General features: G+C 43.6%; 2 protein-coding genes across 2 annotated transcripts; one reads left to right on the top strand and one right to left on the bottom strand.

Moving 5' to 3' along the window:
- The first annotated feature begins 2,291 nt into the window (after positions 1 to 2,291).
- Positions 2,292 to 7,417, top strand: LOC104528697 (sodium/bile acid cotransporter). Its single transcript, XM_029086151.1, is given in 7 exon segments — positions 2,292 to 2,664; positions 2,667 to 2,748; positions 3,426 to 3,622; positions 5,159 to 5,330; positions 6,286 to 6,482; positions 7,231 to 7,329; positions 7,332 to 7,417. Coding segments are annotated over 7 exon segments (1,206 nt in total).
- Positions 7,418 to 9,753: 2,336 nt separating this feature from the next.
- SRSF5 (serine and arginine rich splicing factor 5) lies at positions 9,754 to 13,733 on the bottom strand (the record flags this gene model as incomplete). Its single annotated transcript, XM_029086150.1, has 7 exons — positions 9,754 to 10,653; positions 10,811 to 10,921; positions 11,252 to 11,325; positions 12,607 to 12,676; positions 13,035 to 13,130; positions 13,345 to 13,415; positions 13,620 to 13,733. Coding segments are annotated over 7 exons (786 nt in total), but the record flags the coding sequence as incomplete, so codon positions are not given.
- Positions 13,734 to 13,737: the final 4 nt, after the last annotated feature.

Below are 13,737 nucleotides of genomic sequence, written 5' to 3'. Positions count from 1 at the left end.
GAGTTTGGGGCGGGAGCCATAAGCAATGCCCACCTGGCCAGGAAGCTCAAATTTAAAATTACTTCCCTAAAACAGGGAAGAGGCATCCGAGTGAGCTCATTTTTCACAGCTGACTGACTGGAGCATGCTTCAGCTGACACTGCCAAGTCCTCCCCAGGTCTCCAGCTGAGATGAAGCTGTCAGTAAAATCACAGGAGGGTGCACTGTCCCCTCCCTCTGGCTGTTAAAATAAGTGTCACTAAACCAGACAGATGCTGGCGCTGTGTCTCAGCAGGCACTAATTTGGCCCATACAGAGTGCTCTTACATCATTTGTTCTGGGCACAGCTTAATTGCGAAATTAATTCTTTTCCTATCAAACAAAATTGTATAAGTGGGTAGTCATGGGATTTTTAAGCCTGAGGGATGCTAGATGGGATTTGAATAAATAAAAACAACTTTGATTCCTGTCTGTGCTTGGGATAGATAAGAGAGTAGTGCAGAGCAGGGACCCAGTGAAAGCCCGGTGGTGGGGAACAGGGCACGGCTGGGAGAGTTGGGGGTGTTCAGCCAGGAGAAGAGAAGGGTCCGGGGAGACCTTACAGTGGCCTTCCAGTACTTAAGGAGGTCCTATAAATAAGAAAGGTGAGGGCAGACTTTTTAGCAGGGCCTTTAGCTACAGAACAAGGGGTAATGGTTTCAAACTATAAAGTTGCCTCAGGAGCAGACAGAAGTTAGCAAATGGATTAGCAGAGCACATAACTGTACAGTGAAAAAACCTTACCTGCGCAAAATACGGGCACCAGATGCCAAGGTCATGTCTCAGATTGTGGGCCAACATAGCATGAAATCTGGCACAAATCAGGTCACTGCTGCTCTTACTGGGTACATCTGCTGTCGTACGGCCTTTGGGTAACAAGTCAGCTGAGCTCAAGTTATATTAAATGCTGTAAAAACACAGAACAAATTACAAACCCAGCTGCAAACTGGAAAACTGAACCTCAGCTCTCCACTAGTGAAAGAGGCACGTGAGCCATTTCATATTTATCCAGCGAATTCATGAAGTTGCATTATGAAAGCATGAAGCACTGACTTCTTTGGTGTCCTTAAAAAGAAAAGTCGGCAACACAGCTCATTTTGAGCTCCAACAGGAAGTTTGCAAACGTCTACACAGGGGTTTTTTAAATATCTCCTTCAATGCCTCACTTGTGTTAAGCGTCCTGTGATGCCTTTTGTATTAAACCATATATCTGAATTTGGGAATATCTGACTTAATAAAAACGATCTAAACGATGGCACTGACGGTGAGACTTTATTGTTTTCTGAAGTCTTTTATCTTCAAAGAACAATCAGTCTCTGGGCATGCAACCACTGCCCTCAAGTGGCATCAGCTGTGCAGGGCCTTTCAGGAGGCTCCTTGGCTTCTCACAGAGCAAGGGCACTGGCAAAAAAGCCTTTGCGTGAGGAGCAAGCTGTTTGAGGATATTTTTGAGGATATTTGAGCTGTGAAGGGGAAAAAAAGAGACCATTTAAAGAACACCTAGGAATTTACCTTTTAAGAACAGAACCTGAAAAGCAGTCAAAGGAAGGACAAGGCATGCTTTGCCTAGGGAGGAAGCCAGGAGTTTGCTTGCCAAGCAGGCGGCTCCTCCAAAGCCAAAGTCTCCTCTGAACTGAGGTAGATACATGGCCATCAGGTCAGCAGCAGCCCACGGTGGGCTACCAGCAGCATGCCATGCACAACCCGTGCATGGGAGCCTGCTCCTTCCTCCAGCCACACTGCCAGTTGCCAGCTCCCACCACAGCAAGCAGAGGCTTTAGAACAGAGATGCAGCTCTTTGGCCATATCTGAACACAAACCCCCAGCTCCAGTGCCCATGTAAAACAACTGGATGTCCCAGCATGAAATAATGATCCCAGTTTATTCTGCTTCTTTTGGCCAGTGTCTCCCTTGGCTCCCATGGCGTTTTCTGCGTTAAGTACTGGGAACCACCAGGAACACTTGAAGATGAAAGAGCTAGCAGGCATTTTTTTAATTATGGGGGTAGCTGAAACATTCTTCCACAGCACTGCAAAGACAAAGGATGAGAGCATTACAACATTGTTGTTTTAAAACCCTGAGCTGCACTGAGCTTGGGGGAGCAGGGTGTCTGGATGCTGCCAAGGCAGTGAAGCTTCATAACCACTTAATTGTTTGACTTGACCCTTCTTGCATCTTCTAACAAAATTCAGCATACAACTAAAAGGCAAACACACTGAAAACAAGCATTTCCTTAGGAAGTCTAGGGATCTGCAGGAGAAAAACATGAAGGGATGGAGAGAAAGAGAGAAGGAATTGCTGTGGGCTTTGCCCCTGCATTTTCTCCTAATTCCTATGGGACCTGGAGCCCAGGTCACATACAGAGCACCCCCTTGACCAGTGCAGCACCACCATTTGCATTTGGCCAGCAGGACACAGACAAAGCCCTGAATATAATCCTTATTATGGTCCTCTTTGTCATCATGGTATCTCTGGGGCGTACGATGGAGATAGCCAAGAACATAACTCACCTCGGGAAACCCAAAGCCGTGGTAATTGCTGTAATGTCTCAGCACTTCATCATGCCCTTGACTGCATTCGTATTGGGCAAGATCTTCCAGCTGGGTGCTACAGCATCCCTGGCCATCCTCATCTGCGGCTGCTGCCCAGGGGAAACCTCTCCAACATCTTTAGTCTGGCACTGGGAGGGGACATGAATCTCAGGTAAGGAGAGCTGAATACATGCTCATTGCCCAGGCCAATCGAGTCATATGACTGGTTTGGAAGCTAGTTTCATCAATATTGAGCAATCCCTAAGAAGCTGGACAAAATCTGAAATACCATCTAGATCTTTTTAAAACACCCATATTGCTCAATGAGCCAATTTGTCCCCATTTTACAATAAAATGGGATTTTGTACCTTTCTGTGAAGCGTTCTTCATGCTCTTCTTGATGAGATAGGTGCAGGAACACTGTTCTGCCTCCACAAAGCAGTACATATAGCATATATCTGCCACTTCTATCCATATAGCATCATATAGTTGGGTAAACTGAACACGCTGTCTGAAGAGGCTGCATCAGCGAGAAATGTTGAACTAGCAGAACCCCACAATCCAGCAAACCCTAGCCATAAAACAAGATTCAGGGGGAAAATGTCAGGCATTACTTGCTGTGTTGCTTGTGAATTTCTGCAACGTGAGCTGTACTCATAAGGAGGGTCCTGTCTGAGCTGGTATAGAACTTGAGCCATCTTCCCCAATTTCTATTCATATCACATCCTTACACAACCTGATGGCAATGGGGAAACCTCAGTGACAGGCTGGGAAAGAGTACAGTAAAGTCTTGTATTAAGCCCATGTGTCCATGTAAGTAAGAAAAATGAGCATACTCCTTTAAAAAGAAAAAAAAGTGTCATTCTTCTACTGAAGGGTCCTTTCTTCATCTGGACTAATGCCTCTCCTTCTGTACATTTACTCGGGAGGACTATAGGAGGCTGGTTGGGCAGGCAAGGTGCCTTACAGAGGAATAATCACTTCCCTGGTCCTAATGCTAATCCCCTGTGCCATTGGCATCATCTGGAACGAGAAGAAACCACAATACACTGGCTTTATCATCAAGATAAGAAGTATCCTGTGCTAGTTGCCTTTCAACCGAGGGCCTCAAGGAAGTTTTCAAAAGTAGAGGCACAGAAATAATAACTTCTTTAAGGCATGCCACAAATCAATTAAAGGGTTGAGGACAGAACTCAAGACATCTGCTTCACCACTTTAATCATTAACATATTTGCCCAGAGAGAAGTCCTCCACCTTTTCTAGACAAACAATGTTTTTTCAGCAACTTCCTACCTCACTGTCCTTTGTTGGCTTTGGTTTTAACTTCATTTTCTTTTGCTACAAGCAGCCCTGAAGAGCCTCATAAGCACTTCCCCCGACTACTGCTGTAACCAAAGCAGACCCCAGATTTGATAAATAAATAAATAAATAACCCCCAAAAACAACAAACAAACAAAACAGCCCACTGTTCTCAGAGGTCTAGCACAGGGCAAAAGTCACATCATAAAGTTGCTGTATACATCAATGAGACATCTATCCAGTAGAAGCCCCTAGATCACTAAGCGCCCACTTACGCCTGGAATCATCTCCCTGTCTTTTTTGTACATCAGGCATTTAAACAGCAAAAGGGAAATCGGGACAACTAACTACACCATTGTCTAACTCAAGAGCTCCACTAGCTGTACTCAGAGAGCTGCTAACAACTTTGTAAACCTGTTTTTCATAGTTTCTTTCAATAAGGCTTCATCTCAGAGAAACTGTGACCAAGCGCAGCAAGAATTGGGTGCCAAGACTCAATAACAGACCTGATAAAATGACATTAGGAATCACTAACCTCTAAGAAGCATGGGGGGACAGGAGACAGGTTAGAGCAGAGACAGGAGGACCAGAATTCTTCAGAGGTTCCTTTACCCAGCACAGGGCAGTGATGACTGGACTGTTTCACAAGAAGCTTCAGAAGCCTAGCAGGGGAAGGTGACCTACATCAGCCCAGCTGACCTTTCATGTTCCTTTCTGCTAACAATACCTTTCCATTTATCTTCTCTACAGAAGAGAAAAGGGGTAGAGACTTGCTTTTAAAAAAACATCTTGGGAAGTCCATCCAAATTGGACTGCAAAGTTGAAAGACAGGCATAAGAGCTGTGTATTCTGCCTCCCAGAATTCCCCAGTTCCTTCGTCTGCTGGATCACCAGACACCAATGAGATGATCTAAAAATGCAGCCACCACTTTCCATGCCTGCTGTAGGCAGGCTCTACTTGTGAGTAAAGTGGTTTCCTCCCCACCTGCTTTGGGTGGAGTAGACCCACAGAGGGACTTGGTCAGAGACACACATAGCAATACCTGAGAAACAAGGGGCTGGTGGAGCACGTAACAATCTTTTTGCATATATAGACCAGAAAGGTTATTTAGGTCTCTCTAGGTAATACCTCAGGATGGCCTCTTGTTGATTACTTGTAACATTTATGTCCATGAAAGACCTGCCTCTCTCTCTGTATACTTACGTATGTGATGGACAGGGAACTGAGCACAGCTGCTTCCAACAGCTGAGACAAATTTTGTTGGGGATTTCTCTCCTGACCATGTCTTGACCACTTTTACTTTAGGCAGGGATGGTTGTGCTTCTATTGTGTGTCGCAATAATTGTTCTGTCTGTGGCCAATGTGGGAAGTAGTATCATGGTTGTCTTCTCACCTTCCCTCCTGGGATCTGCTGCCTTGATGCCTTTTATTGGACTCCTGCTGGGCTATGTTCTCTCCGCAGTACTCAAGCTTCATGACTGGTATGTTCCTCCACTCCCCCCTTCCCTCACTCTGTCACCAGAAGGAACAGAGAGGTATGACAGCTCTGGACTATGGAGCAACACTGAAAACACGTGGTTCAGCATTGAGGTACTTTTGTAAAATAAACACTGACTGCAGTCTTCCAAAATGAGCCCTAGGAACAGAAGCAGACATGCTGCAAGCTGGTCCCAAGTGGATACTCCCACACCTTGAGAGGGGAGAGAAATTAGTTCAATCTCTGCTCAGCTCAGCAGAGAGGGGAGGAGCAGCTGGAGCGGGTTTTTTGGTGTGGGTACCTGGTCACCACAGAAAGGGTGGAAGGTTCACTGAACAAGCAGATGGATGGTTTTGACTTAAGGTCACTAGTGACTCGCTAAGCACATATTACCAGCCTCTGCTCTCAGTAATGAAGCTGTGGGAAAAAGAGAATTAATAGCATCAAACAAAAAACCCCAAAGAACTGGGGAACAACAGAAACCAAAACCCAAGTGACACAATTATTCCTCAGCTGCTAAGTACCCCAAACCAACCAGTGCATTCAGCTGCAGCCCCAGGAACTCAGGATGGAAACCTTGTATATAAAACCCACTCCTTCCCTTTCTCATCCTACCCAATCCAGGTAAGACGCCCACTATTTTCTATTCACTTTTTACCTTCACATCTTGGGAGTCTTTTCACCCCAGAAGCAGATTCCTTCCCTGCAGGAAGCTGCAGAGCCCAGAGCGGGACACAAGGCCTCCAAACACCATCAAGCCCAAAGTCCACATTTATAGTGCGATCTGTCTCTGCACGCTGCAAAGGGAGCACGAGGCAAAGCCTTCTAGGGATCCCTGTACTGCAGCTTTTAGCACAGGCAAATGCGTGAAGCGTTGCGACAGTAAGGTAGGCGGGCTTCTTTTTAAATTGTTTAAAATTGGATTAAATCTGTAATCTGTTCAATTTTTCCTCATCCAGATGCAGGCGGACAGTGTGCATGGAAACTGGCTGCCAGGATGTTCAGCTTTGCTCAGCTATACTCACAGTCGCTTTTGCTCCAGAAATCATCGGCCCTCTGTACTTCTTCCCACTGCTTTACTTGCTGTTCCAGGTTGGAGAGGGACTTCTGCTGATCCTCGTCTTCAGGATCCATGACAGAATAAAGAAACCAAATGGCAAGTACAGCTTTGCGCCTGCATTTCTTACCCTTCCCAATCCAAACCATATGTGCTTACTTATAATTCCCAATGAATTCCTGCATTCTAGGGACATAATCAGGGTGCCCTTTAACTCAGTTACCATACCCAACGCATTAAATACAAATCAGTCAAAAATTCATAGGTAACAAAAGACGTTAGAAAATATGACTTCTTGCATCAGCAGAATATTCCATATAGCTATATACTATCTATATTAGTGTTCACAGGTTTTCAGAGCCCTGTGCTTAGACTAGGGTGAGTATCCTGCAAAAGCAAAGATGGCTGGAGAATGCACTGTTGAATGAGACCCTCCACCAGTCATGCTTCCAGACCAGCTTTCTCCAGTCCCTTGGAACAGAGAAGCAGCTGAGCAGCTACTACAGGAGCACTTTACATGTCTTACAGCTATAGCTGAAGGATGACTGTTAATGGGGGAAAAAAACCCAAAACAATCAAGTTGGATCCTCAGGTGCCTTCAGGGCAAAGCAGCTGATACTGGAAATAGGGACACGGGTGCTTGCAAGGCTACTATAAAAAGGGTGGCTTTCCAGGCTCTGATTCATAAATGACAGGAAACAAAATGGCTTAAGTATTTTGACAAGACTTCCAAGTTCCTTCCTTCTGCTTCAAATCACCCAGCAACACCAATTGTAGCTGAGTCACAATCGTTCCATTACCTGGGTTCAGAACTGCTCATTCTCACTACATTTTTCTTTTCCTTCAGATGCAGCAAAAATTATCTGTGCAGCTGTGGACACAATTACTGCTCAAGAAATGAAACCAGTGTCAAGACCCTGCAGAAGCAGTGGGAAACCAGGAAAACAATACAAATTCTGCAGCAGCCACTATCACAGTCCCTCCGAGCTCCACCTTCTGCAGCCAGTTTACAGGTCTCCAGCAGTTCTGTGTAAGACTTTTTTATTTATACGTTCATTTTACACCAGATAAAGGGACTGCCATGGAGCTATCTGCACCTCACTGTTATTTCCCAAAGACTTTGCTCCAGACTAAGCCTCTCCCTGCCTACCCATGGGGGAGACTTCCAGTGACTTCCAAGTCATCATGACAACCCTTTGGGACAGCTTGGGGCCATGCTCCCAAGTGACTGCCCCAATTCAGCCCATAGGAAAATCACTGCCCAGATCAGTTCCCTTTTTTAATTTCACTTATAATTTTCCTGCTGGCACACGTTGGAAGCAGTTCTCAAAAACATCACTGAAGATTAATGCAATTTCTCTAACAAAGACCCAAAATGAGATGTGAGTTCCTCAGGGCGGGAGACACCAAGACCAAGCATGCAGCTGAGCTGCCCAGGGACTGCTGGACACTCCCATTTTCCAAAACCTGAGCACTGTGTGGTGTACACAGCAGAGCCCACAAAAACTGAACACAGCTGTGCAAACTGCCTTAGCATGCTGAGTTCGGGTGCAGCAAGCTGTACCTCTGAAAAGACAGGAGCCCTGAATGTGCCTTGCTTTGTCAGCGAACAAACACGCCACCTCTTCAGGACACCACCTAGCTACTGTCGCGCTAGGAGTGTGAGGGGAAGATGGGCATTAACACCTCCAGTGTCCTAAGTGTGTTTTGTAACCTGAAGTAATCTTAACTGTGAATGAACAGGCTCATACCAAGAATGTATGCTTCATAAACACAGAATCATTTCTGGACAGTAGACAACACAGCCCTCCTGGGAGCTTGTTCTAACCTGGAAGTTCATCATCAGAACAGCCAGTTCACCAAGTAAAACACAGATATCTCTTCATGCTGCTTGCAAGGCAAGAGGTGGTAGTTGAGAAACAGAATTCTGAACGGGTATTTATAGAGCAGGTGGTATTTCATATTTAGCCTGAGGCAGGGAAGTGTATGAAATCCCACCCCTTTCCAACCATCAGATGCCTTCAGCCACCTGGGTTCCTGTTGGAGCCAGGTCCCACCAGAACACAAATGCCTGTGTTAATTTAACTAAACAGGAAAGATCAACTGACTTGAGGTAACACAGCTAACCTTACACCTGGACAAGTCAATGCTGCCTTTACTCCTAGATTAAAGCCCTCTTCTTCCACGCCCCTTAAGGTGATCCAGCATCTGCACTACCAGCCTCCGAGAATGAAGCCTCCCGTTCCCCAAAGCTGACCAGTAATAATCCAACCTATGGATCTGACCACCTCACTCCCTGCTCCCAGGAGTGTGTGGCAGTTTCATCCAGTGCTACCTTAACCAACAGACCAGTAAGGCACAAAAGCTGGTTCTCATTCATTAGCTTGGAACACATTTACCAGATCTGTGCAACAGTATGGAGAAAAGAGAGCAGTGCCTGCAGAGACCAAGGCCAGACCTCGCTTCGAGTGGAACCACCTTGCATTTCCCAGGACCTAATCTAAAGCCCAGCCTAGGCTCCAGAGATCTTTCTAAAGGTTTCAGTGATTACCAGAGTAGCTTTATAAAGCACTTTATAAGAGAACACATTGTTTTTTAAATTACATTCTAAAGCTCCCTCTTGCAACATGGATGAGGGTTCAAGAAACACAGGGAGCGCAGGGGGTTGCTGCCCCTGTAAGGCACAAACACTATAATGCAGGCTGTAGTACTCCTACTCACCAACTTAACAGTCCCTCCCCCCCTCCTCCTCCAAAATGAGGACTGTGATTCCGTGTGTAATGCCTATAAAAATGCTTTATCCACACCTCCCTAACCTCTCTTACGTGTGTGCACAAACACTGTAATGATGCATGCCAACTACATCCATCTTTATTCCATACTGACTATCCAAACAGTCATTAAAACCTAAATTACTTATCCCTTCCACTTTTTGCTGTGAAATATCACAGAATGTCAGGGGTTGGAAGGGACCTCAGGAGATCATCTAGTCCAACGCACCTGACAAAGCAGGTTCCCTACAGCAGGTTGCTCAGAACTGCATCCAGGCGGGTTTTGAACGTCTCCAGAGAAGGAGATTCCACAACCTCTCTGGGGAGCCTGTCCCAGTGCTCTGGCACCCTCACAGTAACCATGTAACTAGTAACTATGGCAACATGATTCTCATTATCAAGGTTTTATTTCAGAACACAAAGACATCTAAGGACCCAGCATGATGTATTTAAAAGGAAGTTAGTCCCCCCCACACCCAAAACACTGAGTGATCGCTTTGCTGCAGTCCTGTCTTTAAGAAACATTTTACACTGTCCAACAACATGAGGCACAGTCACAACCACTTTATTAACAGCAAAACACAGGAGAAGCAGGGATGTGTTTCTTCATACTTTATTTGAGCTATTTAATTCTTAAGTATCAAGAATTAGGGTGTTTTATAGAATATTATTACCACAGGGCAGTGAAACGGGCATTTTCTTAGTGTAGTGCAAGTCATATAAAATGAGAAGCTTTCAAAAATAAAGTTTTATTACCAGTACTGACCAGCACTTAATCTGCTGACCTATAACTGAAACAGCGGTTCAAAAGCACAAAAAAATACCCTCTGAAATAAAGCTTTATATACAGCACATGTAGAGCTCTTAGATGCCTAAAGCTGTTAGTTTAATTTGAGATAGTGATGTTCTGAGTTGCTATTCACAGTCAAATATACTGGGAATAAAGTGTTCAGTTGACCCTTTTTTCAGAGTAAAAAAAAATTTGTCTGCTTTAGTTATAAAGAGCTCTGCCAATATACACAAACTATACACTTCAGACATTCACAAAAAATGTGAGCAAGAAAAGGGTTATCAAAAAACATTTAATACAATTAGTCAATAACCCTTCCCACCATGGTCCACATCTACAAAGTTCCCCCATCCCTCCCCTCTCCCCATCCAAACCCTTCCCCACAGAAAGTCACATACTTACCACAAGTTTTAGCAAGTATGGTTTAAAAAAGGGCCCTCAGGGCAAGTTACTTATAGTTCAGTTGCCACTGTCAACAGATCTGGACCTCGATCTAGACCTCTGCCGATCCACAGATGATGGGGATTTAGACCTACTGGAAGAACCACGTTTCTGGCTCTTTTCTGGCACTGGAGATCTACTAACTGATCGAGACTTGCTACGGCTCCTACTCCGTGACCTGCTGTAAGACTTGCGGCTGCGGGAACGGGAACGGCTACGAGACCTGGATGAGCTTCTGCTACGAGACCGTGACCTGCTTCTGGACCTACTGGGGAAACAAAGAGCATCGGTGTCAGCAAGGAAACGCCACGGACCACAACAATAACCAGGCAATTCACTAGTCTCCAGTTCTGTTGCCTGGCCACTGACTTCAAAGCTTTCTTAGTGGATATTTAAGCAATATTTAAGAGAATAGAAATCCATACCTGTGCCTTTTGCTGCCTTCAATTAGTTTGATTTTCCTTCCATTAATTTCTTTACCAGAAAGCTTTTCAATAGCATTCTTTAAATCACTGTAAGAGGCGAATTCAACCACCCTACAAAAACAAAACAAAACAAACAAAACAGAGAGCTCACTATTACAAGTTGTATTTTTGATGACAGAGCAAAACATACTGTGGGGAGAAAAAGAATAAATATAAACAACTCAAAAAAACCTCACACTGCTCAGTGTAGTATCCCCTGTCATAACTTAAACATTAATTGAAGAATTCCCCTCCCCAAATACCAGAGAATGCATTTTCAAAGGGTAGCTAAATTAAACCACGAACAGCTGCTGAGCACTGGAAGTAGCCAGCTTCCCTCCTCAAATACTACAGATACACATATTACCCTACAGCTTTCAGGAAATTATTTTAGAGGCTTACCCTTCATTTAACTTAGGTCTGTGTGCATCTGCAAAGGTTACTTCCCCAGCTTGTCTCATGAAGTCTTTGAGATCCTAACACAAGACCAGTTATGTTATGCAAAGAAGTGGAAATTAATACTTATCTATATAAAAATCATTTAAAATAAACAAAAGAAACTTAAGACTACTGAAAAAGAAGATGTTAGATAAATTACAAACATGGCAATTGCCATACTTGTATTCTATCAAAACTGAATTATCTGTATCAGGGCACGAAATAAATGAAGAAAGCATATTGCTTTAAGCAAAATGCCAATAAAGTGTCCTAACATTAAGGAAAATATTAAGTCTACAGAGAATATACAGACTACTTAAGAAAGAAAGAGACAGAGAGAGAGAGAAATAAGAGAGTACAATATACTGTACTGAGTGTTAAATACTACCCATGTATTTTTGTACTATTTCAGTCTCCATTTACATTACAAGTCTTATATGCATACAGAACTACATTTACATAACACCAATTATTTTGTGCCCCGTATGTCATTAAAAATATAGTTTACTTTACCTTTATTAACATTTCCCTAGGCTAGCCAAGCAGCAAACTGCATTAAGCGACCGGAGATACCGTCATGATATATGCCCGACTGGCTCTTCGCCACCCACTTGCCGAACACTACCCAGTCGATGGAAGCCATTAATCGCACTGCCCTCCCTATCAGGAGACTATTGATGGATCCAGACATTCTCTATGCTTGATGTTACCAAGGACCACTTTACTGCGATCAGGATTCCAACGACCACCTAATTTCGTATCTTTCAACTCTTTTCGACCAGGAACTCGTTATTCGGAAGCGTTACAGGAAGAACAGCTCTCAACTTAGGAATCAGATCTCGATAACGCTCTGGGATCGCTGCAATGTGTCACTTTAAGGAGTGCATCGATTACGTCTAGACCGGCAAACACAGATCTAGAGGTGGCCAAGTGACATTGTAGGAGCTGACTGGAAAGTCAACCAGGCCCAACCAAGAGTGACCAAGACAGAACGATAAGGATAACCCACGGGCACTCCTCGTCATAAGGCCAACGACACAGATAGGCTGGCAAATAAAGGGTTTAATATGTGGTTAAAATGGATTTAAAAAACAAGAAAAAATAAATATATATCCTCAAATACATATATTTATTATTATTATAAATTAAAATTAACTAGTTTTAATTAAAAATATTTAAATTAAATTACTTAAAATTACATTAAGTTACGTAAACATTTTTAATACATTAGATTTACTTTTTCATTAGGTATTTTACGAAATAATTACATTACATACCCATTAAATGAAGTCAAAATAGTTAATCGTGTTTCAACAAACCTGCCAGCTGACTCGGGAAGACAAATTTTCTACTATGAGGCGATTTTCTGTTCTTAATGGTGGGGCACTTCTGGGTGGAAATAAAACAATTGAACTTTTATTAGTAATTAAAATATAACCACACATTAATATTAACAAAGGCTATACCAATAACCGGTATCAGCATATCACTGTGACTAACTACTACAACTTAACTACAGAATACCCTGAGTAATCTAGAACAAGCATTAAGCACATTAAGGGAGGAAGCATAAAGATGACAAGTGTATTGGAGAAGTTTTGTAATCCTCACTATCCTACTGCCACATCAAATGATTGACTAAAAAAGCAAATAATACCTTTCAATATCTTATTCTAGCTCAAGTTCTTGGATGAGATGAGTCCCCAGTATTCTTTTTTAAACTACTTCAGTTCAAAGCTATACATACCTCCTGTCACTACGTGGACGGCGGCTACTAAAACGGTCAGAGTACCTCCCTCTGCCTCTACCCCTAGAGCGTGCTCTTGCATGCTCAATTGTAACCCTGGGAAAAACAAAACAAAACAAAAAATAAATGGAAACCCATATATTTTTACATTTTCCTTCTTGCATATTCCTTCATAGTTACAAGGGGGGAAAAAAAAAAAACAAACCACAAAATTGCTTAAGCAGTACTAATACCACAATGCAAGTTAAAACTGACTCACTTCTTATTTCAGATATTCACATTTATATATGTATGAAATAGGGTACCCCACCTCTCACTGCAAAGCTCTTTTCCATCCAATTCATAGACTGCATCATCTGCATCCCTTGGATCCTCAAATTCCTGCAAAACCACCACAGCGAAAATAGAGAAATTAAAAAAAAAATTTACATCTCTGAGAAATTAAATGATGCCACACAGTACACTTAGCTGAGCACGTTAACGGTATTATCTTTAAAAGCAGCTTCGTGCACATGAAACGCGGACGAGATTCAAGTGACCACTAAGGGAGAGGGGCGGCAGGACCCTGCAGAGGGGCGCACTCACCACAAACCCAAACCCCCTCTTCAGATCGATGTCCCGGATGCGGCCGTATCCTTTGAAGAACCTCTCCACGTCCTTCTCCCTGGCGGCTGGGTTCAGCCTCCCGATGAAGACGCGGCAG

This window comes from Antrostomus carolinensis, unplaced genomic scaffold (assembly GCF_000700745.2).
Source record: "Antrostomus carolinensis isolate BGI_N321 unplaced genomic scaffold, ASM70074v2 scaffold27897, whole genome shotgun sequence".
Taxonomy (NCBI): Eukaryota; Metazoa; Chordata; class Aves; order Caprimulgiformes; family Caprimulgidae; genus Antrostomus; species Antrostomus carolinensis.
Note: the sequence above shows the minus strand (reverse complement) of the source record. Positions and strands in the feature narration are given on the sequence as shown.